This window comes from Acomys minous, assembly GCF_964271855.1.
Source record: "Acomys minous genome assembly, chromosome: 6".
NCBI lineage: Eukaryota > Metazoa > Chordata > Mammalia > Rodentia > Muridae > Acomys > Acomys minous.
Window position 1 is genome coordinate 20,124,206 of NC_140487.1, and position 26,560 is coordinate 20,150,765.

The 26,560-nt window shown below is 41.9% G+C and overlaps 1 protein-coding gene across 4 annotated transcripts in view; it reads right to left on the reverse strand.

The window, feature by feature from the left end:
* DYNC1I1 (dynein cytoplasmic 1 intermediate chain 1) overlaps nt 1-26,560 on the reverse strand; it is a 290,036-nt gene that overhangs the window by 35,116 nt on the left and 228,360 nt on the right. For all 4 annotated transcript variants that reach the window (XM_084784778.1, XM_084784776.1, XM_084784777.1 and 1 more), the window contains 3 exons: nt 24,391-24,504; nt 21,702-21,835; nt 18,340-18,484 (listed from right to left, as the gene is read on the reverse strand). In XM_084784778.1, coding sequence (XP_084640904.1) covers nt 18,340-18,484; nt 21,702-21,835; nt 24,391-24,504 — 393 coding nt within the window. The remainder of the gene's footprint in view (nt 1-18,339; nt 18,485-21,701; nt 21,836-24,390; nt 24,505-26,560) is intronic.

The window sequence follows — 26,560 nt, forward strand, 5'->3', positions numbered from 1 at the left end:
TTGACAGTTTATCGTAACGGTTTCTATTGTTTAAAAAAAGAAGAGAAAGAAGGGGGAAAAAAGGAAGAACGAAAGCAGGAAAGAAAGAGAATGTTTTATTTCGCTACATTTCCATTTGTTAACAAGACTGCACATAAGCAAAACCAGAGGTCATTAGCAAACAACCAAAACATGCCTGTCTCCCGAAGACTACAACCCCCTTCATCACTTAAAATATAGCTCTGTCGAAAACCCGGCTCATGACAAATCCTGAACATGAAAAATTCAGTGCAAACTCGAAACCACCTGACTTTGCTTTGGGCTTGTACTCTTTAAAATTACCTAGAAAACCCCTCAATCTTCTCTCCACACGGCTGGCTGTGGGCCAGCGCCCTGGCTCCGGAGGCAAAGGGCAAAACTGCAAAGCAAGTTTCTGCAGACAGCCCCACCCTCTCTCCCAAGTCCACTTGGCCTCCTGACAGAAAGAGAGAGCTAAAGCACATTCATCCCCGGCCTGGGCTTTTTTGGCGTAAACTCAAGATGCTTGCAGGACAAACAAAAATGAAATCCCAGATCTTGTCACCCTGCCTTGAAGAAGTCAAATGGTTTTAAACGAGTTGCCCTGCATCTGGTGACTGGCGCACATCTGCAGCTTAGTAGGAAACCAAAGGAACCAGAGAAGAGCAGAACTTTCTGGTTTGGATAAGAGGGGTCAGCTGAGATTCTAAATTCCAATGTGAGAGTTTTAAAAAACGGGGTGAGGATCACTGAATGAGTTTGAAAGATGAATCTGTTTCCATGGAGATCCGGCACTTTGAGAGGATGGAGGGCCTAGGACTGTGCAGTGAGGGCATGCTTGCTTGGTACCCGAGTCCCCAGTTCTGTGTAAGCCTCTCCCCTCTGAGGGCTGCAGGTCTTAAGGACTCCCTGTTGGCCTCACCTCCACCCCACCCCCGCTACCCACCCACTCAACACTCCCCCCCCCCCCCCCCGCTAGATCTCATGCTGAGATGGGGAGAGAGCCAGGAGAGCCTGTCAAGTAAAATTTTACCTCCTGCTGAGCTAGTGACAGGCTCAGTACAAATAGCTACATTGAGAAAGTGTCATGCCACTGATCCCATGGCCACTGCAGCAGCAAGACAGGCCTGGGAGGGGTTCAAATGTGGCCATCGATCTCCCTGGGGAAATGGCTGGGCCAAGCTTTTTGAGTGATTCCTCTCCACCTGTAATCACTATTGTGTGCTCCAACAAGTAGGGCTTGTTCACAGCCTCCCCAGCACTGTCTGCTCGGGCACCCGAGGTTTGCTCTCCCTTTGAAAGGCATGCTCGTCTCTGTCCAGCTCACTAGCCGTCCAGTCCTATCATCCCCACGAGGTTCACAAACGCCATAATCTGCTCTCAAACACGGGGCTTTTGAGAAAGTTCTCTTCCTCAGCTTCTAGCTCCTTCTCGTATGTATGTTTGTTTGTATATATCTATGAGTGTGTGTGCATATATGCATGCACGCATATATGTATGGATGGATGTGTGCTCCTTGTGTGGAGGTTAGGATAACTCGCAGGCGTTGGTTTGCTCTCTCCTCCCACTGTGTGTCAGGATTGGAGCTAAGCTCCCTTACCCACTGAGTCATTTCAGTAGCTCTAGTTTCTTTTTAGAAATTGTCTCAGCACTCTCTGACAGTCTCTCACTACCAAGTGCTCAGCTTTCCATGAAGGGCTCAGCATTCCTGTTTCAGTTCTCAGCATGCAAACCCAATTTTGTCTGTGTCCATTGAGCGCTGCGTTTTTATAAGCAGTCTCTATGTTTCTTGTTGGTGAGTTTTGCTGTTCAGCGCGGCAAGTGGACTAGTGGTAATTGCCATCTGGGGTTCTAAGCTCCACTAGGCTATGATGCACTCTCCTAGAGCATGCCTATCTTGGAGGAGATTCCTTCCTGTGGGCACTGTTGACTGGAGCCAATGTTAGCGCGAACCCAGCGTTCTATCTCAAATGACTCATAATTAGTAATAAATCTTTTGCCTGAAACACATGTAAAATGAGATCCTGTACGGATTGCTTGATAAAAATGTTGTGGCCCAGGCTTGTAAAACCCTAGCCCTGTATGTCCCCTCGGCTAGTGATTCTGTATCATTGCCACCTCCATTATTTTATTATATATATGTATTTTTATTAATTTATTCATATTACATCTCAATTGTTATCCGATCCCTTGTATCCTCCCATTCCTCCCTCCCTCCCACTTTCTCCCTACTCCCCTCTCCTATGACTGTGACTGAGGGGGACCTCCTCCCCCTGTATATGCACATAGGGTATCAAGTCTCTTCACACGAATTCTGGTCCCTTATATTTGACCACGTCCCCTGGATGGGGAAGCCTTATGGCACTCAGAGGAAGGATAGCAGGGTACCACCTTGGTTTTTTAAAGACAACTTTACCAGCTGTAACTGTGATGAGCAACATGAGTGGATTACTTGCATCTTCCAGTTTTTCTGTCCCATCTGAAGCTGCAGTCTCAGAGTGTTTGCATGCCCTTGTTACATGGGTTTTTAGCACAGACACACTTTTAGTAAATAGCTGTGTGTTGAGTGTGCAAGTACTTTGCTCTGTTCCACATGTGTCTGAGTTGCCTTAAAATAAAAATGAGGCACTATGGGAAACTTTTGCAATTATTTTTTGTTTTTAAAAGAATTTCCAGAGCCCAGTGTGGTGGCAGGTACTTCTAGCCTCATCTCTTGGGAAGCAGAGACAGGCAGATCTCTGTGATTTCAACAGTGTGGTGGAGCACACCTCTAAGCCCAACTCTCCAGAGGCAGTCAGATCTTTGGGATTTTGAGGTCAGACTGGTCTAAGTAGTGACTTCCAGGCTGGCCAGAGTTACATATAGATACTGTGTTTAAGTGGGAAAAAAAAGAATTTCTATTCTTTATTAAGGCTGAGCAAGATGAATACTATCAGATCTATTGATGTTAGGAGTTTGGGGTCATTTCTATGTTTGTTACAACACCTGGCAGCATGCTAAGAAGACACTAAATGTTCCGTGAGTGCCAATGTCATGCATGACTATCTGACCAAATCTAATTCTATTTTGAGTAAATAGGGAAAGCAATATTTCTGTTTGGTTTGCAGTAGTCTTAATTCCACTTCATTGTTATTTTTTGGAAGTTTCATGGTACTAGTACTGTAGGTAATTTAGTTCATAAACATTATGAGCATATGGGAAATCCATGTGTATGAACAATAGCGGAAGGAGAAGATCAGTGGAGAAGGGGAAATGAGGTCATGGCTGCAAACTTGAGCAGAGATTAAATGTATTGGTTAGACAGATATCTTCGCAGGTTCACAGGGAGCTAGTTAGGGTGCCCAAGTGCAGGCTGAAATAAAGTTGCAGTAAATGCAAAACCTCTTAGTGTATCATAATATTATTCTGCAATCAGTCAACACAACAGCCAACATGTATCACAAAAAAAAAATCACAACCACTACAACTGAAAGTTGTAGGGAATAGAGACGAAATATAAGAGATGGCCACTGCCCTTGAGAAACTCAGAGCTCAGTGGAAAAGAGAAGCAGTTTGTGGTTAAATAAAAGTCATTGGCATTATATTAAGGTGCTGTGAGTGTTGCTTAAAATGACTGATGATTGAACCATCAAATCTAGTAAGTTGCTCAAATCTTAGTCCACTAGTATATGGTAAATAGTAGGAGGCAGACAATTAAAATATTAGCTCACATTTTAGTGTACTTATTTTGAACCTAATTATAATGAATATGAGATGGAAATATGGGGCTAAAGCCAGGGGGTAAGTCACTCTTTTTCAGTTTTCTTTTCTGAAGAACCCTAAGGTCTGATTCTTAGATCTTAACCAGATTGCCACCCCCCTCCCCCCCACCCCGTCTCTCCCTCTCCCCCTTATGTGAGTGTAGGTGGTCACAGAAAGCAGGAGTTACAGTTGTTTGCTAGCCATCCCACAGAGGGACTAGAACTGAACTCCGGTCATCTAGAAGAGCAGCAAATGTTTTTGCTGTTGATCCATCTTGCTGTGTTATGGACTTTGGTTCTATAGCCTTCATCACAAATGCTTGTAAGAAGACATGGTCTATTTATTGAGTCACTGTAGTGGCCTTGGCATTGTACATGTCTCCACACACAGCTCCTTCATGGCTTTTAAAGCCATGCCACATTCTTGTGTCTAATCATTTCTTTTCTTGTCTTTTCTTTCTTTCTTTTTTGCTTTTTGAGACACGGTTTCTCTGTGCAGCCTTGCCTGGCTGGCCTGAACTTGCTTTGAAGACCAGGCTGGCCTCAAACTCACAGAGATCCTCCTGCCTCTGCCTCCCTGAGTGCTGGGATTACAGGCCTCATCATTGTTTCTTAAAGGTTGGCACACGTTCCCTCTTATTTTCTGCCTAGATCCAGTTCAAGTTCTTTACTTGTGTCATGTAGATAATTTTGATGTTGACTAGTTTGTAAAACTTACTTGACATTATTAGTAAACTGCAAATTGGAATGATCAATAGAATTCCTGAGACTAGTGGCTAGATTCTTGCCTAAAGTGTGGAGTATCAAAAAAAGGAGATTGGTTCCCTGAAATGATTACGGAAGCTATAGACCAGTCTCTGGGATCATGGTCCAAGGATTGCCATTTTCTCCTACCCTCAGGTAAAACTCTACCATGCTGGTCAGCCTGAGGGTCCTCAGCATTCTTGAAGAATAGAGACCTCTCTGAGAAACATATTTGCTAGTTTTGCTTAACTTCCATATCATTTTTACAAAACTACCATGGAGTTTCTTCCCCTGCCTTAAAAAGCTGCCTGTGAAGAGTTCACAGCAGCAAACACACACACACACACACACACACACACACACACACACACACACATGCATGCACACACATGCACACACATGTGTGCATGCACACACACATACACTATTGCATATATGTTGTATGGTAAGGAAGTGTGTAGGGTAAGACATGTTCTCACATGATGACAGAAGAGAGTGAGTGGAGGTTGTCTTCAGAGAAACTTGATTTTGTCACTACTCAATAAAGACAATGCTGTTTTGCCAACGAAATAGACTTTGGGAGTTTGGGGTTAGGAGGAACATTCTTAGGGGGATGCCTGGGCATTTTAATCTATTATGGATCTAGAGTAACACAAAACACTATGAAGAAAAGAAATGAGAGCACACAGTGGTTTGTATTCAGGGTCATGTTGACAGTCCACAGCTTCCACATTAAGGAAACGGTTTTAATAGTAAAATAATGACAACAAAAGTCAATCATTTGCTGGCCACTGATAAAGCAGGATGGCGGAGGGTCAAACTGATCAGGCCCAATTAAGTGAGTAGAAGCCAAGTGGCTCAAGCATAGATCTCAAGGGTTGGTCATGCATGCATCCTGCAGTGCAGCTTGGTCTGTCTAGGGCAACTCTGGCTTAAAAGTCAAGTTTTTAATTATTACGGAAGGTTCTAAGTAAGAAGGGAGCCATGTCTTAAAACAAATGCTTTCTTGCTTTGGAGTTGGGCTTAGTTCAAGCAATGAACCAGGGAGACAGGAGAAAACATTATTTCAATCTGCAGCCAATCCCACAACATTCCTTTCCAGAAACTTCCACAGAACTGGTGAGCTCCCAGTAGTGAATGCAGACGGCTGGTTGCTCTCGTTTTATGGGAATCCTGGTTACTCTACTTTGGAAGAAAATGGAAAGTTTTTTTTTTTATAGATTAATCATATTTATTTTTCCACTACAAAATCTCATTTATTCTTTAGAAAGCAGTATAAGAATGAGATAATTTCCCAATATGTGTTGTGTGAAGTTGATAAAGTCATAATTTCTTCTAACGGGCAAATTGTACTTGTTTTATATTATACATAATATAGGCAAGCTAAAATGAATTGACTACCAGATGGAGCTAAACAAAGCAATATCTTGTTTTGAAAAAAATGTATAATTGTGCACTAAATAATCAAAAAGTTAAATATGTAGCTATTGTAAATGTAATTGAATATTAGGACCACTAAGAATAAAAATCTTTATATGTACCTCCTATAGACCTAAATCAAATGAACATTACTTTTTCTTCCTGCCTTGTTATATATTTAAATTCCCTCTGAAACATCAGGATTTGTGTGGAAAGCAAAGGGGCAGCTTTGGATGATAATATGACATATGAGCTACAGAAGTTTCTGAACCCAGGAAGGATGAGGATAAGAATCTTCACTATTATCTAAAGCTAGAAAGAGATTCTAAGTTGATATAAACATCCAATTGCAGATGCACTATTGAAGCAAGTAATCAGAAAGCCAGTAGAGAGTTCAGATGAGACTAAGGTTGCCAAGAACCATAAGACGAGGTCACACACAGAGACTCATAAAAAGCAACCAATCAAAGGGCAGAGTTGTGGAGGCCAGTTCCAATGAACACTTCTACAAAGCACTTCCAACCTAAGGCTCAGTGGGAGCCTTGCAAAAGTGGGAGTAGAAAGGTTTGCTGTGAGATTGTGTCTCCTAGCAACATCAGAAGCTACATCCATAAAGTCTCATCTACATGATTGCCCAAAAGTGAGCTTAACAAAACCACGAATGGACACATCAAATTGGGTTGGGAATAGCCCATGCAGCCTCAACCAAGAACTATAGACAACTTAGCAAGACCGGGAGAGGGAGAGGTGGTCCTGCCCTGGGAAGAGCACACTAATTGGTTGTTCAGTACCTAACAGTCAGTCTTGGAAATATACCTACAAGTGACATTACATGGTTCTAACAGGGTATATATAGGAACACAGACACAAACTGTATGTTATGCATACAATAACAATTGATGAAAAAAGAGGTTATGAATTTGAAGGAGAGTGGGGAGGAGTGTATGGGAGGGTTTGGAGGAAAGAAATTGAATAGAGAAATGTCATTAAGATACAATCTCAAAAGACAACAACAACAAGAAAAAATGTTGAGGTCAGATTTATAAAATTGTGTGACACCACGGGCACAATCCTCATAATATAGCTTCATCAGAAAATTTATATGTGACAAATTGAAAGGAAGTCTCTAGAAAGATTCACAAGTGAGGAATATGAGTGGATCCAAATGCTATCTTGAGCGCAGTGGAACCGTGGCAGTGTGCACAATTAACACAGGTTGAAGCACAAAGGACCAATGGAAGGGATTGTGGAGTGGGTAGGGAGCACAGGTCCAGCTGACAGGAGCTGTTATCCTAGCATCATGCTCAGAATACTGGGGGGCAGGGAGGTGAGATGGTCTGAGTACCCACTGTCATACTACATGGCATTAAGCAAAAGACAATGAGGCCCCATTCAACCATAAGGTGTCTGTCACCCTTGCCATCTTCAGCAGAAACTGTACATTCTATCGGGTGACATCGCATTTTTGTGTTGGTTCACAGTTTTGAGGTTTCTAGCTCACAACTGGTTGGCTCTATTGTTTACTAGTGGGGGCCTCATCATGGATGGATATGTGCAGGAAGAAATCCAATTGCACTATGATCTAGGAAGCATAAAAGAAAAAAAGAAAAAAAAAACTGACCAGAGTCCTATAATTCCCCTTAAGAACATAGCTCAGATGGCTAAGGGCCTCCATCTTGGTCCCACCTCCCAATGGTGTCAACTTGGGACCAGCTCTTTAGTACATGGACGTTAGAGGACATTTGAGATCAAACTGCAACACTGGCTACATCACTTTAGCATCCAAGCCCCACTAAAAGCAATCAGCATATTTAACACAATGGTGGCAGCGACTGTTGCTACCTCTGTCAATGCTTGCTGTGTGCTTGGCCTCGATCTCAAAGCGTCACTTACTCTACCTTGTCTAAGCTTCACACTGGTGAAACAGTGATAGCTAAATAACCGACTGCACCCAGAGGCTAAGTAATCACTGTAGACTCACAGCTAGCAAGTCTAATACTCCCAGGCTTCTGGGCGTCCGTGCTCTCTGTTCATCCTGCTTAGCCCCCTTTCCGTGTTCTCCTTCACCTACTTCCACCCTCAGCATGGATGTCACAGGTTTTGAATCGCCGATTTAGGACCTCTTCCTGTATGGTGAGAACGTCCCTTAGAAACTATACTTTGGACAGGTACCAAAGAGATAGGCTTCCAGAATAATCTTTAGAAAGAGCACTCATGCCAGTAGCAGGGTGATCACATCCCAGGGAGTGATTTCCAGGAGCAAGCATCCTGGGCCCAGAGACACTGGGAGCCTCCCACCCCCTCCCAACCCCCCATCACTGGATGAGCATTCTAGAGAGAAAACACACGTTCTGGTGGCTCAGAGCTTGCGGCTTAGTTTCAGCTGGGAACTGTAGTTACTTACTTCCCTGGAAAGGACTATCATAAGGCTTGCCACTCTATTCCTGGGTGGTTTCCCAGGTGACTTTGTTCCATCTCCATATTATTATACTCTCTTAAATATTTTCTAATCAGATTCTTAAAGTCAGATGTCAGTTTTATAATTATAATCCATATAAACTGTAGTTATGAATTTTATCACTTAATACCACTGTCACGAGAACATTTTTAACAGTCTGTCTTTAACACACCTCTTATTAGAATCCAGGGTTTATTGGCACACATGTGACCCCAATGGTTTAATGTTTACAGCAGGCTGGAAGTACTATGCCAGACACTGGGAATACAGGAAAAAGAAAAGATGCGGATTTCTCCTCAAGGAGAGCCTCACAGGGAAAGAGAAGATATCATATAATCACCATGATGCAATGGAAAAAAGCATTTTTATCATTGTATTATATATATATATATATCTGCCCACTGTAAATATTTATTACAAAACATAACCATTATTAATTCATCTGAAAAGAAATAAGATTTGGGTTTTTGTTTGTTTGTTTTTGTTTTTTTCTATGTAGCTCTGGCTGTCTTGGGACTCGATCTGTAGACAAGGCTGGCCTCAACTCAGAGGTCCGCCTGCTTCTGCCTCCCAAGTGCTGGGATTAAAGGCATGTGCCACCTCACCTGGCTTAACATCTGTTTCTTAAGGAAAAGCTCCTTTCAATATTTTATTTAAAACAATTTTAAATTATCATTCTTTTCTAGCAACTAAGAGGGAAGGCAATCAGTTAAGAGGGTCACTTTATATTTTTCACTCTAGCACGGGCTACACAAATCAGGTAAGCCTTACTGGTTTTCACAGTAGCTGCTTCGAAACCATGTAAAGAAATCTGTGCAACGTCATTGTCAGTCCCTTATTACACCTCATCTCCAGAGTCACTGCTTTGTTAAACGATTACAGCCAGAAATGCACTGTAACTACCAGGATAGAGTGTACAGTGTCAAGACACACCCAGAGAGAGGCAGAGATTTCTGTCAATCAAACATGTATCTTGGGAAGTCCAGGCTTGTGTTTAACATGGCTATTAGTACCAGCATGTGAGTTAAGTCAGGTCATGTCCTGTATCAGTCGCTAGAAGGAAGCCCAATGTCAGAGCTCAAAAGTCTAATGCAGAAAGAACTTAGCAGATAGTGTCAACACAAGCAGAAGAAACATCAGCTTTTGGAAGTCCAAGGAAAGGAACCGAGCTGGCAAACACATAAGCAGTATCAGGAAGCTAAATCCTTAAGGAACTGCACCAAGACCAACATAAATATTAACCTAATGTTTAATTGGAATTCACTGAAACTTTCCAAACTGGATGAAATGATAAAACAGTCCAAAGACTCATAACTTGTCTAGCCACTAAGCTAAACTGCAGGACAGGGGAAAAAAATTAACCAAACCTCAGCAAACAGAGAAGCGGAGTAGAGTAATGAATGTTTTAATCCAGCCAAGAGCACAGACTTTATGTCTGAGCATCAACTCTAGCCTTTTTTTTTTTTTTTTTTTTTTTGATGGATGGGAAACTTAATGTGCTAAGATACAGTAAAAGGTGCGAGCTGGTACTCAGAGTTTATTCAGGCAATGCGCTTTTTTTTTTTTTTTTATTTTTAAAAGGGTCATCAAGGATAGACTTAAATATGCTGCATTTTGCTCTACTCCAAGTGCCGCCTTACTCTCAGGCTCTCTGAAAGGACAAACCAACCGACATTAAAGCAACAAGTCATCAAAGGAAATGAAAATGGGGAAGTGACTCTGGGGACAAGCGAGAGGGTAAGGGTGGCTTTTGAAGGAGAAGGCCTAGTAGAGGTCAAGAAGACTGTGGAAGGTGACCCTGCGAGTTGGTGGGAAGAGGTGGGTGATAACCTGGACAGAGAAGGGGAACAGGGTGGAGGCTGGGCACTTAGCTTTTGCTGTCTCAGTAAACTGGAGGGAAGGGAACTCAAGTAAGTAGAGAAGGAGGGCCAGGTGATGCTGATGGGACAAGGAGTGCGGTCCCATGGTGGCCTCCACAGGTAGAGAGCCTGCGTTGTCTGAGCTCTCCAAACCCTAGTCAGTACACAGCTGAGTGCCGCGACTGCCCTGCCATCCATTGAAGTAGTCTCTGTATTGTCAATTATGTGATCATCCATAACAATAGTATTTTCTACTTCAATTTACATTTTAAGTCTTTAACTCTGGGGGTGGGGTGAAGGTTATAACTATATATATATATATATATATATATATATATATATATATATATATATATATTTTAAAACTCTTTCATTATAGTGCCTTGCAAAGAGTCAAAGCAAAATTACTTGATACTTAAGGTAGTGAACAAATCACATTATAAAGAATGGTTGCATCACTGTGCTTACAAATAAAAATGAGATGAGTGCTAGAATGCTTGTTTACCATGTGTGAAGTCCTAGGTTCTCCTGCCATCTCTACCAGAAAAGTAAATAAGTAAAAACTGCAAGTCAAATAAGATAAAATGTTGCCATTAATCTTATTGACTTTACTGTCAGACTCCCCCCTAAATAGATCAAAGGAAAGATTTGGGTGCTTTCTCATTTCATTTTTTTTTCTCTTTTGTAAATCTCTTTAAAAACCCATTGCCAGTAAAATTAAAATTAAAATTAAAGGAATTACAAACCAATGCTTTGCTTAAAAATTATTCTTTTGGCCTTCTTAAATTTTATTTTTTGTTTGTGACAGGATCTCTCTGTGCAGCTCAGGTTCACATCATGTTTTGACTAAGCCTGCTCCGCCTGCCTTTCCAAAGCTGGGATTGTGCACCACAGCTAGCTTGAGCACTAACTACGCTATTAGGGATTTCAAAAAGAAGATTACCTTTTTCCAAGTTTGTTATTTTTATTAGAATTATTTTTAGGCAACATTCTGAGAAAAATTAATAAGCACATTTTAGAGATGTTGTTACTATTTTTAAAACTTTATACCTTTTCTGGTTGAGGAGAGAAGTATGGTGGTTAGTCGTGACTGTTAATTTGATGGAAATGAGAAAACAGGATCAGTAACATGTGTCAAGGAAGGAACTTTTTAGAGATGACAGGATCTCAAGAGCTCTGATGTAAGGAAAGGGTTAATCCTTTGAAGGATCGATAATCTGAAAGAATTCTTGTGGTGTGGTGGAAGGTGATGGTGGGGCCTGACGGGTTGTGGGTGTGGGGGTGTGGTGGGTGTGGGGGATGTGGGGGGCGGGGCTGGGGGGTTGGGGGCACGGTGGGGATAGAAGGTAGTGCAGTGGGCAGGTTTCGGAGTGTTAACTTCGCGCTGGCTCTCCCTAGAGTCCTTCCTTTGCTTAATAGCACAACCGCATGAGAAGAGCTCTGCCGTCTGCTCAGATGGATGAGCCCTCAAAACTGTAAGCAAAAGTACATACCCCCCACCCCCACCCCCATTTCAGTTGTTCATACTTGGCATTTCCTCACAGTGACCAATTCAGGGATAACAACTCCTCGGAGAGCACTGCAGAGGGAAAGACTTATTCGGGCCAACAAACCCTCCCAAATAGAATATGTAGTATATTAGTTATAGCATGAAGTGTAACACTCAATGGGACTCTCTTCTTATCATCTTGTGAATTCAATGTCGGCTTCTGATTTTAGCCTTGGCCGGTCCTCAAGTCTGCACAGTTTGGGTCTCCTTCAAAGTAAAGAACTCGTCTTACCTCTTGCAGAGTCTAGAACCGTTATCCTTCCGTTTCCTACAATATCTCAGTTCTCATCATGGTCAGAAGACAACGCAGTTCCTTCTCGGTCTCTCCGCTCTGCACAACCAGTGAGCTAGGCCTACCTGTGACAGCCTGTCCAGTCTCATACATGCCACTGTTGCCACCCTCCACCAGGCACCTCTTTCCTACCACACCTAACGTCACAATTCCCCACAGTTCAACTACACATTATAAATCCACACTCCTTTATTGTCCCTTCTCTTCAACATACTCAGTACAATGACTGCATTCTTCCATGGTCCAACTTCCCCTATTTGGTTTTGTTTTGTTTTGGTTTTGGTTTTTCAAGACAGGGTTTCTCTGTGTAGCCTCAGCAGTCCTGGACTCGCTTTGTAGACCAGGCTGGCCTCGAACTCACAGAGATCCACCTACCTCTGCTTCCCGAGTGCTGGGGTTAAAGGTGTGCACCACCACCGCCCGACTCCCCATTTGGTTTTGATGTGGCACAAAACTGAGTCTAGACCTAGTTCCCCCAATTATTTGACAAGTGTACTAGCCAAGTCACTTAGCTCTCTCATGCCTGTTCTATAAAATGGGATACTATTGATTCTGGGACTCATGGTGACGCTCTAATGGGATAATAATATACTTAAAACATCTAGCACAATGCAGTATTAGCTAAATAAATGTTGATGTGGGCTATGATGTAGATTAACTGTTTTTTTTTAATAGCACAAACATTCTTTAAAAATTAAATTTTAATTAATTGCCCCCTCCTCAATGGCTAGCCATCACCTAATAGAGTGAAAATTAAAATTGAGAACAGCTCTCTCTCTCCAGCCTTACTTCCCAACTGGACCCTTATGTCCTAGCCTTTGGAGAAAAATGTCTGCTTATGCGTTTGTTGACTCAGCTGCCTGGAATGCAGCCTGGTCCTCTATTTATGAGGAAAACCACTCCAACAAGTTTCTGCTTCACAGAACAGTCTTCCCCGACAGCGGTTTAATGATGAAACTTGGTGTGGTCAGGGCTGGGGCTGGGTGTGTAATGCGTTCTAATCTTGACTCCCTGCAGGTTGTCCTTATTCTGCTGGAATTACTATTCTGACCTTAAGCTCCACCCCACTTTCTCCCTCATCTTTGTAGGTGTGCACAGGATTTTTTTGGTAGAAACCCCTATTAGTATATATCGCCTCTAAAGCAGTTGTTCACAGTTCTCTTCTTTCCAGATGTTTCCAGTGTATGCCTCATCCCCATCACTGTGGGTCTCTCATGTCATAGTAAATGCTTTCCTTTGTGTCTTCAGCCTTCCAGTTGGTAGCTCTCTATACTGCCTGCCTCAGTGGAATCCTAGACCAACACAAGAATTCCCTTCCAGTCTCAGAGAGAAAGCTGACCTTGGTCGAATAGCAGCTGGTTGTTTCTGTGTGGACTCTTTCCAGACAGTGGGTGGCAAGGCTTGGCCCTCACTCTCTGGGACTGCTTCTCTGCTCCTCAGCTCCACAGGAAAGCCCGCTTCTCCTATGCCCAGCCACACCCTATCGTTTTGCCCTTTTGATCTCTCACTGACCTCACTGAGGACTTAACCTCTGGGATCACGGTTTCCACCCTACGCTAGCCATTGTTCTCATGCCAAAGCCACTTGGCCTTCTGTCTCTGTGTTCCCCAGATTTCCAATGAACTCCACCCTCACTAGATTGCCACTATGCCCACCTGCACCCTTGATGATTTCTTAAAGCTCACTTGGGGCTAGGCCATTCATAAAACACTAAATCCACGCATCCTCCCTTCCAGCAGTAATCTCTTGCTGTGTTTTTTTTTTTTCCAGTTTCTTCCTTCATACCCATTCTTTGATTCTGCCTGGGTTTTCAGTCCTCATTGCCTTTCCTTCTCCTGTCTGCTTTTATTTCCTCTCATCACGTGTTTATAGCACCAAATGCCTTCTTGCCTCTATCTCCTAGGTTCCGTGTCCTAGTTTGTTTCCATCACACTCTGGCAAAGCTCCAACCCAGAAACCTCCCCCTCCCTTGTCTATGTCCACATGTGTGCGGCTGACCTCTGTTGGTAAAGAGCTGCCTTGAACACAGACACATGAAGATACTGTTCTCTGACCCCAAGTGGTCCACCACCTTGCCCAGAGCCATTTATGCGGTCTTTACACATTTTCTTTCTCATTCTTGAATCCGCACTAGCTGAAATCTGTTCCCTTCAGCATTTCTACTGCTGCTCAGCAGAGGACTGAGTGCCCTGCTTGGTTAAGAAAATAGTCATCATCATCAGCGTTCACTCTCCTCCCGTCGCTAAGCCTGGCGCACTGTGCTTATCTCATCTTTGTACTTCCTGTCCCACTGCTATGACAGAATAGATGTCATTGCTTAAATTTAAAATTCATCGCTTTGCCCGTGCTAGGGATACTATTTATGTTGCCATGTTAACTACTCCTTCGCCCAGATTATGTTCATAGATTTTGTTTTCTCTCTTTACCGGCTCTTCTGTAAGAGCAGTATTGGGAAGCAGTTTGTAGTCTTTAAACGTTTACAAAAGCAACAGTAAGAACAAAAAACTCGTCAGTTGGTGGTAGTGCACATCTTTAATCCCAGTACTCGCGCAGTCAGAAGAAACGAAGAAAGACCCTTGTTTTTTCAGTTCTCTCTCATTTTGCACTCATTCCTATTATAACAATTTGTGCTCCTTTAACACACTCCAAAGAAATTGCTTTCCCTATGAGCACTGATAGCTTCTGGGTTGACAAATACAACAGACATATTCTGTTCTGAATATTTGTCAGTGTTATTTACTCTTATTTTTTCTTTAAATGTTGTTAGAGAAAACTTCAAAGATGGCAAACATATATTGGTAAATGGACTAGTGTCAGTCTCTCAGCTTTAATAATTACCAATACATATCCAACCTTATTTATCTGTATTCACAAGCTCTCTTTTTCCCAAATGGCTTATTTTGAGCAAATTACTAAAATCAGTATAGAAAATATATTTGTATTTTTTATTTTCTACCAACATTCTGGTATGCATGCCTAAAAACTAAGGCCATTTAAAATTATTATAATATCATTTTCATATCTGAAGATTCATGAAAGCCATAAAGTAGTAGTCATGTGTGTCTGACAGCTTTCTAAGCCTTTTAAACAAGCTGACAGTTCTAAGTAAGATTTGTGTATGATCCATATTTTGAGATATCTGAAAAGTCTCGTTTGGTTTTGTTCTATTTGTTTTGATAAAGTTTTCACTTACATTTGCTTTTTTATTTGCTTGCATTTCTCTGTTTTAGCTTTGCTGTAAAAACAAAATCTGTTGTCCTGACAATGTCCCCACAAACTGGCAGGGCTGCCAACATACCTGTGTCATCTAACAGGTGACATCTATGGCTTCTTTTGTGTTTAATCTCAGGGAAGATTCAGGACTGATACTGTGCGCAAGCCCTTTATAAAAGTGACACACCTATTATCCTAATTACAAGGATTCTTTCCAATTTTTCAATATTATCAGCTATAATAATTACTGGAATTGTTAGGATTTATAAAATAATAAAATTCAAATTATTTGTTTCATATTTCTATATGGGCTGGGACAATATATATATATATATATATATATATATATATATATATATATATATATATATATATACTGTCATCAACCAGTGAGTAACCCTGAAGCACAAATCTTTTGGAAAAGATAGATGTTTTATTCTTTCCCTTACTCACCAATTTTCAAAACAATGAGCTTACTTGTCTGTGCTTTTTCATAAAGAGTTTTATGTTGGTTTATTTTCTTCAGTGCACTACCCAGTGTTAAAGCTTTTGCCCTTATTGGTGTCTTAGTCAGAAGATATTACTTAGTATGCCTTCCAAGTCCTTTGACAAAAGCTTTGTAGTTGGGGGCACAAAGTTACATGTGCACCCTACTACAGAGTCAGAATGAGACAGTACTGCTGGGTCCCTGGCTTATTAAAGAATCTTGCAATTAGGGATCACACTTTGAGATCAGGAAGGACTTTGCCATAGGGGTGGTCATAGTTTCTAGATCTTCCTTGAACATAGACCAAGGAATATTTTTAATTAAAAGATAATACGTACCCCAATTTCCTAAATCAGAAGTACTAGGGAACTGGTGCTTCACAGCAAGCATCTATCGCTCCTTTCAGCCACCTAACTATATCCCAGTTCTCAATGACAGTAGCATAGTTGTGTGCTTTATACGGACATACTGACCTAATAGTCTGAAGAGTGGTGGCCAATGCCTACGAGTCATATTAGTACTAGAACTGGCTTAAGGATGTTTCTTTTCCCTGATATTTTTCCTTTGAATATATTCCTTTAGGAATGTATCCCCAAGTGTGGGGGATTAAATCCACTTTAAACCATATCTCAGTATAGGGATTTTTGACTTCACTTTGAAGTACGCTAGAGTGATTCATATCTTGTTCTTTTAAATTTTCTTGTGAATTAATTTTTAAGTTTGTCTTATTTTTTAATTAAGAAAATACTTTAATGGCTCCCATATCAAATGTACACAGCAGAGTATATTTAAAGGCATATGATTATTGTTTTTGTTAAGTAGATAATGTGTGTAGATCATTCATCAAAGTTTCAAAACTATATAAACAAATAGAAGAAATGACAAAGTTCCTTTAACTTAGACATAGTTTCTAGAGTTCAAGTCATAACGGTGTGGAGAAGGAGCCATTATTTTTCACTTCTGAGTTTTTAGCCTTTTTCTCTTTGGTTAATCTTTCAATGTCTGCTCTTCAGCAGACATCCTTTCATATTTTGATTTTTGCATCTTTGGATGCATCTTATGGATTCCCTAAGTTGAGAATGGCTTATTAGGGTCTGCAGTATTTTTAGATCTTTCCAAACGATTCCCCCATGATTTTGAACCATTTTGCATTCCCAGAGCCAGGTGTGTAAGAATGGCTGGTTTCATATGTGACATTGTTAGATTCTTTTCACCTGATGTTTGGAAGTAGATTTTCGAACGTGGGCTTCATTTGATTTTCTCTTATAAATGAGGCTCTAGATAGGTCCAGACAAGGAAGAGCCACGTGTGCCATTCTAACATTGTTAGCTCCCTGAAGACCCATGAACACACACACACACACACACACACACACACACACACACACACACACACACACCACTTCTCCACTTCTCTCATTCCTTGACTTGCTTCCATCTCCCTTCTCTGGTGCCACAGTGCTTGCCCACCTTCAAGGCACTCCTCATCCTCTTCCATGACTCTGTTTGTTATTGTTCTTCTGACTGCTACTAGACACGCAACTGCAGCCCAAGACCTTCCTCCTCCTCCGTCCTTCATATCAATGACTTGCTGAAGGCCCTCCACTCCACTCTCTAGGCACCGTAAGCTTGTACTAAGCCTTTCTCCAGCACATCCTTCCTTGGACATGCTTCACTACATGCAGGGTGAGCTGCCACAGGTCACTAGGGTCTTTGTGTGGGGACATGTCCGTGTACATGTATGTGTGCAAGTACGCTTGCTCTTGTGTGTGCTTCTGGGAAGGGCAGTGGTTGATGCTGGGTGTTTCCCCTCTTCCCATTCTCTGCCTTAATATTTTGACAGAGGGGCGCCCGTTGAAGCCAGCGCTTCCCATTTTGTCTGGATTGGCATCTCCCCAGACGTCCTTGGTTTTGCTGACTCCGTCTTACAGTTCTTCCCATCCAATCACAAACCACCCACTTCTGTGTCTTCTATCTTTTTAGTGGTTCTGTAGCCATCTTCTTTCCTTTTGTCACAAACTTTCCATAAATGCCACTACTGCTCAGTCTCTAGGCCACTGCATCTTTTTTTTCAGGTGAGTTTTGATTATTATTATTATTTTTTGCTCTCAAAGTATAAATGACATTTAAAGCACAAATAACTTACATCCCAATACACCCATGGAGGAACCCCCAAAGGCTCAAGAAACTAAAACAGACAAAAACCAAACAATCAAATAATGAGATAAACCACACAAACTTGTTTTTCCTATAGACATGAATGTGTTTAAGTAAATACTACAGATCGCTGAGAGAGTAACAGCAAGACCTGTGTGGGCTTCCATGAGTAGAACTAGTAAAGGACTTTGAATTCATCATAATTTAAATAATTTGGTTTTTAAAAAGAACAATTAACCTGTATTCAAGTATAACTCAAATATTTATAGTAAGTATGGACTGTGAAAAGTCTTGCACAGATGAAACCTCCCCGTAGCTTGACTGAATGTCACAGCCAGGTACAGCTGGTCTCTGCAGCTCCCCAAGAGGGGAGACATCTTCTTCCCCTGTGTATTAAGGTACAGTTTCTATTAAAGTATGCTTACCTTTGTGGTCCACAGTTTGACAGTCCAGTCGAATGATGACGTAACAAACAGATGAGAGAAATCGATGGGGCCCACTGCCATGTGGCAATTAATGCCAGTCACTGGCCCTTGGTGACCTTCAAAAACCTCACCGATGCCTGCTTTACTGCAGAGAGGAAACATGCAGCATCTCAGTGGCCTTTGCAAAGCAATGATTGATTAAATACAACAATCTTCACCTCTGTGTACCTTAAAACAGTCATATACAAGCAGGAATAAAAACATTTTTCACAGTGATTTTGAGAGGGAGACTTGGATGATTAAGAAATATTAAAATTTTAATAATACAGATTTTATTGTGTATCTATTGCCAGTGGTCTTACAGACCTTGTTACTGTTGGGAAGCTGTTGTAGTGAAACAAATGCACCTGGGTCTCAGAAGCTTTCTTACTTTCTGATGCAACAACTACTGAGATACTCAGGCCCTGTTTGAATGTTCCCTAAGGACCTTTTCGGAAATACAATTCAATACCTCGTTGAAAGAACAGTTGTTCTTAAATTAAGTTGACATGTCTAAAGCATTTAACATCTTATGAAAATCTTTGGTACCTCAAATTAATTCACATGGTATCAATATAACATGGAAAAATGATATGTTCATTTCACTGGAAACTGAAAAGAGATTAGGGATTCATTTTATAAATTCCACAAGGGAAGCTATCTTACATTTTTTTTGCTGCCAAATGCCAAGTATACAATAAATACTCTACAAACACTTGTTGAATTAAATAACAAAGGAAGAGAGACAAACTTAGGCTTCTTAAAAGAAGCACTTGATAAATACAGATGCACATTTAAAAAGTCATTCCTAGATATGGATTATTTAACTAAGCTAGGATTTTTTCTAGCTTTCTTAGTATTTGCATAATAGTCTAAATGCAGTTGTATACAATCAAGAAACTCTTAGAAAATATATCAATAATATTACACTTTAAAAATCCATATGCATGAGGTTGTAAGCATGACAAACATGTAGGGATTGTGGAATCTCATTGCTTTGTCACTAAAAGCAAAAAGTGAATTCAGTGAGTAAAACATTTGGGCCCCGGAGCACGAATAAATGTCAATGTGCTGATTAAAATTTGAGCAAATCATGGCCGAGAATGTTCCATGTAACAAACACTCAAAGATTATGCACAGTAAAACTGCTAACAGTGTTTCAAACACATGATAGCAAAATGTGTTCCTGTGGACATGAATAGCTGAACTTTGGAGTGGCCCCTGGTGAGACTCCACTTGCTCTTAGCAGCATTCTGAAAGGATTTACAGGGCGCAAAGTGAGGACCTTGTTCAATTTGTGCAAGTCGATTTGCACTTATATTAGGTAAAAAAATAGAAATCTCCCACCTTTCCCCTGTGGCCTTAAATGATCCATTTAACATTATTACAGAGCCAGTGCTTGCTGCTTTATGACCTGACCAAGATTTGCATTTTATATTTCAGATGTGTGGACCCATGTCAAAGGCAAAACCAAATTTTAGTAAGGACATTTGTGTGAGTCATAGGTGTGTTCTTTTGCACAACAATGCATATTTTATTCCAGTTTGCAATGGACACAGAATAAAAATATCCGCCGTTTGGAAGGTGATTCACTTAAAAAATATGGAAAAAATATCCAAATGTACACTCCACTTATAAACACCCTGAGTGTACACACCCAGATTGTAACTGGATTGGGTCAACCTAAACTCTGTCTTGATCCACATGCACCCGTAGATGCTACATGTTTGATTCACTGGACCCTGTATGTCCATCAGTGATATTTTATGAGTGTTTCAAGGATCTATGTACTTGTTAGTAACACTGCCATCAGGTTCCTGGTGACAAGAGGCAGGTTTAAATGGCATCTGTATACTCTGTGTTTCTAGCAATGCTCCCTATACAGGGCACGGGTGCAGTAAATGTTTGAGCAATTGAATAAATCGATCAGATCTTTTTATGACTGGTGTCGGGCCTTAGTCAAGTTGGGGCTTAGTCATGTTGGACATGGACTTGTCTGGCCCGTCTTCACGAGTCATCTTTAAATCCTATTAGCAGGGCAAACACTGCCCAGTTAGAAACAAAAACAGTAGAAACACCATAGCTGGTGCTGTCAGAGTGGAAAAATTCATGTAGCTGGGCTTAACCAATTTGTGATTCCTTGTTAAATCTAAATAGCCCGTGATGAGTTTGAGAGATGAAAATCAATGTGACCAAGAACTATGAAAGTAAAAGAGAAATTAAGCGTCAGTGTGAGCACAGGGATCCTTTCGGAAGACGTGAGGCCACCTGTTAAGCCCTAGCGGGTGGAATCCCGCTTGCTGTCATGGTTGCTTTTAGAGCCATCTGCCAGTCTCTCCTGGGACCTGCACAGCTCTGTGTATATTTCATGTTGTTTCAACCCTGCTGACTTGAAGGGGAGCGTGGCTCTGAGGGTACTTCTTTCATCATTTTGGTATTGCCATGTCTTTACTTCTTATTTGTATTTTCAATCCTTCACCTAGTGCCAGGTACTGGGGTGGGAAATCAAAGAAGGGATGGAAATAGTTTAGCAACAGAAATATAGTCGATAAATGACTGCTTGAAAGAAAACGTGACGGATGCTAGTGTAGATGCCTGTAGAAGAATATATGAAATAATCAGTCTAAAGGCCTCTGGTCCTCTCCTGCTTATTCTACTTCAGTTGTCATGACTGTTATCATCTTTAGCAACGATCTCCTTTTGTGTCAGTCAGTACTTCCAGCAAGGACACGACTTCATGAGTGCCTAGCCCTTCTCTGTATTCTTATGATGGTATCCGATGCAGATTGAGTTCCTAGCACACACCCCTTAAAAGAATGAATTGTCAGAACAAGATGAAGTCCCATAAGTTGTAATGGAAAGAGTTGGAAAGACTTCAATGTGGAACCGCGCCTGTGTTGTATGCTTAATGCTGGTGGCTTAGGCCAAGAACAGAAATGCTAGACCGAGTGGTAAACGAAAGAACTGACTCACAAAGGCACCTATGATAGGCAATATTTGGGGGTTATTAATCTCTGAAGGTACATGGTTGTGCAAAAAAATGTATGGTATGTGCAAAAAATGAGTCTGGCAAGGGATGGGGAGTACGATGGACTCTGAAAAGAAGTCAAACATTTCTCTTCAAGGTGATGTGAAGTGTCCAAAGGCTTGTTATTCACTCGGACCCCAGATAGATGTGTGCTTTAAGCCAATAGAGACTTGAGGTCATGCACTGCGTTTCTTCAGACACCATTATTTTACAGAGCAATGAGGTTATAATCTATATAATGGCAAGATTTGGGAAAACGAGGACCATGTCATCAGAAAGAAAACAGAAAAGTCACCTTCCATGACGACAAGCTGTGTAGACGGTACCTTCCTCGCTGCCAACCACGAAGTTGTTGACATCTCCCGTCGGGAAAGCCATTCCCGTAACAGCGACAGGCTTGGACTTATTGTACACCAGCTCCATGCTCTCCTACCAAAACACGGTGTGGTTACATTTCCATCTGTCAACTCCTCGCCATGCCAAAGATAGCATGGAAAAATCATTTGGCTAAATCGTCTGTTTGCTTTTCACACAGGGCTACAAAAGACCCCCACTGTGCTAGAAGCCAGACTGCACTGCCCCTGACATCCATGCCTCTCGGTATCTCTGGTTTCAGGCGGGCTGGATTTCATCAGCTTGTGCCGCCGCTTCGCCAGCCTGGCAGAGATGACAGGTGAGAATTTTGAAACTAATGGTGCAGAAACTAAAGATAATACTGTAATGAGCACACTTGTCAGCTCCAGGCTTTAATAAAACACATAATACCCTTGTATTTACAAACATTTTCAAAATCAATTGTTCGTGAGAATACATGTGTGTTCATATCAGATGTACTAAACAAATTTGTCACAGAGGGACTGTGGGTCTTCCATGAACTAAAACCAGGACATTATCACTCAGGTCATAAAACCCAGAATTCAACAGGAAGGAGACCTCACAAAGGGTACCTGCTGTGTATAGGGTCTAAGCACACACAAAAAGATATTTAAATAAGTGCTTAATATAGCATGTGAATCTTTATTATGATACAATGACTTGTTAAACTGAGAGAGAGTATATCAAAAGACATACATGCGGCTGAAGGGATGGCCCAGTGGTGAAGAGCACTGGCTGTTCTTCCAGAGGACCCGGGTTCTTTTCTCTGCACCCACATGGCAGCTCAGAGCTGCCCATAACTCCAACTAAAGAGGATTGGATGCCTCTCACCTCTGTGGACCCCGAACACATAGACTATACCCACGCAGACACACGTGACTTAAAACAAATATCCAAAGAAATACATTCTGCTAAACTAAGCTAAATGACAACAAAGGATTGGTTTCAATAATGCTCCTGATTCTGCCTGGCTATTTACACCAAGCACCCTATTTTGTATGTCTGATGCTCGGCACAAACTGTTCCTGAGGTTGAACAGAAACTCAGATTTTGTTGCACCAATCAACCCAGCTGTTTTGGCCACAGAATCCATGAACAGGAAATGCTTGCTGACAGGATGCAGTCATACCAACCCCGAGGCCCAATGTAATCCTGACTATTCATGACACCCCCACACTGAGAGCATGGTAGCATGCTGGTGAATGGGAGCACGCCTTGACAGTGACACAGAGTGTAGGAACATCCAATAAAGCTAGTGGCAAGGAAGGAACTGTGTTGGAAACTCACTGGGTAGGGGTGAGGTGTGGAGGGGAGGGGCAGGCAACTGCAGGATGCCCCACTTGTCTCTGTTGTCCATGAAGACCAGACCATGAAATACTCTGTCTCCAGGCAGAGGCAGGCGTCTGTGGGCATGCTAGCACTAATAAAAACAGGCTTGGAGCCCCCACACCACTGCCTTAACCCAAACAAACACATGTTTAATCAGCAAGATGGGCAATTAAAAATTCCCAAATACAGGGTTTGCTCTGATAGCTGTTTATAATCCCCATGCTTTTAAAAGAAAACAACACATTGCTGAGAGTTTTAAGACAAAACCGTAAACTATCTGCACACCACTGCAGACCCGCATAAAGACAGGCAAGAGCAGGAAACCTGACTAGTGAGTTGCTTATTAGCGTTCTCTCCCACTCCTGAAGTCACGTGACGAGCTCAGCCTTAGCAGTCTCTGCATCTGTCAAGGCTTAGAGGAAATTCTTTACAGTTTCCATATGTCCTTATACATCCTGAAACTGGTGCTCTTCAAAAATCGAGCGGGAGACATTCTAGAGCTGTCATTCCGGGGGAGGGAGACAGGAACGGCGAGGCTGAGAATGACCTCCTGGAAAATTTATATGATTTTTCTCCCATGTCTGCCAGAGACCATCCCAATGACCTCTTCGTGGTTTTCAGTTAGGGGAAGAATGCTATACTTTTTCACGCAAAGACATGTGGAAAGCATGAGTGTATCTGCATTCATGCTTGCACACATGTTCATGTCACATGTGCATGCTCAGATGCCTGCCCGCCTCCAGGACTCGTCCCAACCCGGGTCCTTTGTTTGGCTTCCGTCCCTGTGATCAGTAGTGGCTTGGAAACACTGGAACCTTTTCATTTCCAACCTCTCACTTATTGAGCAAGGAATGGCAGGAGCCACGCTCACAAACACGCCAGAGAGGAAAACAGGCGGTTGCCTAGGGTACAGGAACAAGCAACAGCTTGCCTTTCTGTTTTGCTGGGATACTTTTCCTTCAAGGCAAGTCCCCAGAAGGGATTGCACTGCTGAGATGCAGCCTCACTCACATTGCCTCCCAAGGCTGGAGGGTGGGTACAATTCACACCGCAGGCAACTTCTGTAATCGCCGCGCTTTAAAATGGATTATTTCATTTCATCTGAAACTGACCTACAGATTAACATATTGCAATAATGACATAATTTGTGGTAGAGGAAGTAGGTTTGGCTTCAAGGGCAGGCTGCTGAAACCAGACCCTTGGGCTTTTAGGAGACGTGTTCCCAAGCAGGCAGGTCTTTGAGACAGAAAACTTTAATGCGTAGATTAAAACAGACACACCTGTGGGGTTGAGAGCATGTCCAGGCTCCAGGAACACAGTTTGCCATCGGTAGAGACAGTGATGAGGTTGTGAGCATTCTGGGTCCCCACAACATTGACACAGTACACAGGATGCTGTAAAGACATCAACATGGTGGGTCAGGGGCTGCTGAGAGGAAAATGATGGCATCTGAGTGTTAAGCACATTACTCTAAGACAAGGGCGACAGAGTGGCGTCGTCTGGCTAGCACAGGAGCTCCCAGTCATTTGCCATTTATGAATCTAATTTCTGTACAAGTTCTGCAGCAACTACTCGTAGTGGAAATACTTACAAAACATTTGAAGTTTGATGCAATGCAATAGAGCTGAAGGCGCTGAGAACAAATGCGTGTTGGTGGGGCAGGAGCAAGCAGGGAGGGGCCTTGGGACTGCCTGAGTATCAGCTACGCAACATAGCTTCTAAGCTCAATGTGACTGTGAAAGGGACAGGCTTCAAAGACAGAACTGTAGTTCTATGTCTTGGAAGGACTATGTGTTACTAAATGTGTTTACTAAAAGTTTAATGTGTTCTAGCCAGTGCCAAGGACTGAAACAGGTTCCTGATAGCCAGCTACAGGACTGTCTCCCTACGTTTTGACTGTATAGCATAGAAATCTACATTTGATGGCATTGCCTTTAAGAGGTGATTTATACTCACTAGTTTAATTTGAGGAAGGGCATATTGGTGGTGGAGTTACTGACATAATATATTTAGTGAGAGAGAATTAAAGGTTTTCTTTGATGTTATTTCAAAAATCTAAGATGAGAGATTTAATTTTCAGAATACCAGTTGGAATTGTGTGGAGGCTTCGATTTGGCCTCAGCCTTGACAAAGGTTATTTATACATCCAGGCAACTAAGGAAGATGCACCAGTCCTGAGTCACAACTCTAGAAGCTTATCATGGTCTGTAGACTTCCACACAAGATCAAACCATTTGCAGCTGCCACTGAATGCTAAATAGAAGGTTAGCATAAGCAGAATCTCACAGCAATTGGGGTTAGATTTCAGGCATCTTAGCCACGAGTGGCCAAACCACAGCTTGCTTGTTGCTTCTCTGAACAGACAGCTGACAGTTTAAGCTGTCCTCTCCATGAGTTAGTGTCCATAATACCTAGCCACAACTACAATGAAACAATCTTCAATACTTGGAAACTGGTATTACAGAAAGGATGGTTCCGAGACTATTATTATCATATAAACTCCTGGTCAGAAAGGGCAGCAATAACCGTCAAATGGGGCTGCTTGGCTGCCTCTTCCTAGAAGTCATCCAAGCTCGGCTGCAACACCTTTCTTAAAGGGCAGTCAGTGTTGGCAGTGACTGCTGAGAGTTTTCCCGTCCAGTAGTCCGGGTAAAGAAAGGCTGTGGAGCTCCTTTCACAGTGCATTTGAATCAAAACAACACAACTACTTGACTTTTTAGATGGCTGTTTTGTACCCTCCACTTTTAATTCCTCTGTCTTCCTTTAAGCTAGCCATCTAATTCCTTCAGTTCTTCCTTGGCTACCCAATTCTCAACATTTTCTTGGTTTCAATATTTTGTTGTTGTTGTTGTTGTTGTTGTTGTTGTTGAATACACTGTCTTTTGATCAGAGTTCCCTAAGAGTAACTAATGCTTTATGGATGATACACAACTCTCTACCTACATTTTGATTGTAGAGAGTAGAAATCTATGTAGCAATACATTGAAAATAAGCCATTACCATTATCATGAGAGTGCACATGCTTTTTGACCATTCTGTCTTCTTCTAGCCATATTGATGATCAGGCAGTAAGTCCCTATGTCCTTTTCATGCCATGTTCCTATCGATATTTTTCCACGGAGTGGCATTAGGGGATCCACACAACGGTAAGTATAACCAATATTTGAAACTAAACATTATTTTGTTCAGGTTTCTAAATATCAGAGGGACTGGATGGGGTGAGACTGTAGCCAACAGTCTTCCTCAGGTCTTTGGTATTTTAGAACTCAAAGCACTGTGCCATCAAACTTAAGTCATGAGCTACACAGCAGGCCAAGGTCAGTGTGGTGGAGACGAAATGGAAAAACGGATGTAATAGACTCACCTAAGAACATCAGCTTTAGTAAAAGTCATGACTATGTGTGAGTGACTCTTCAGAGAGCTAATGTTTTGACTTGATGGCACTGATCT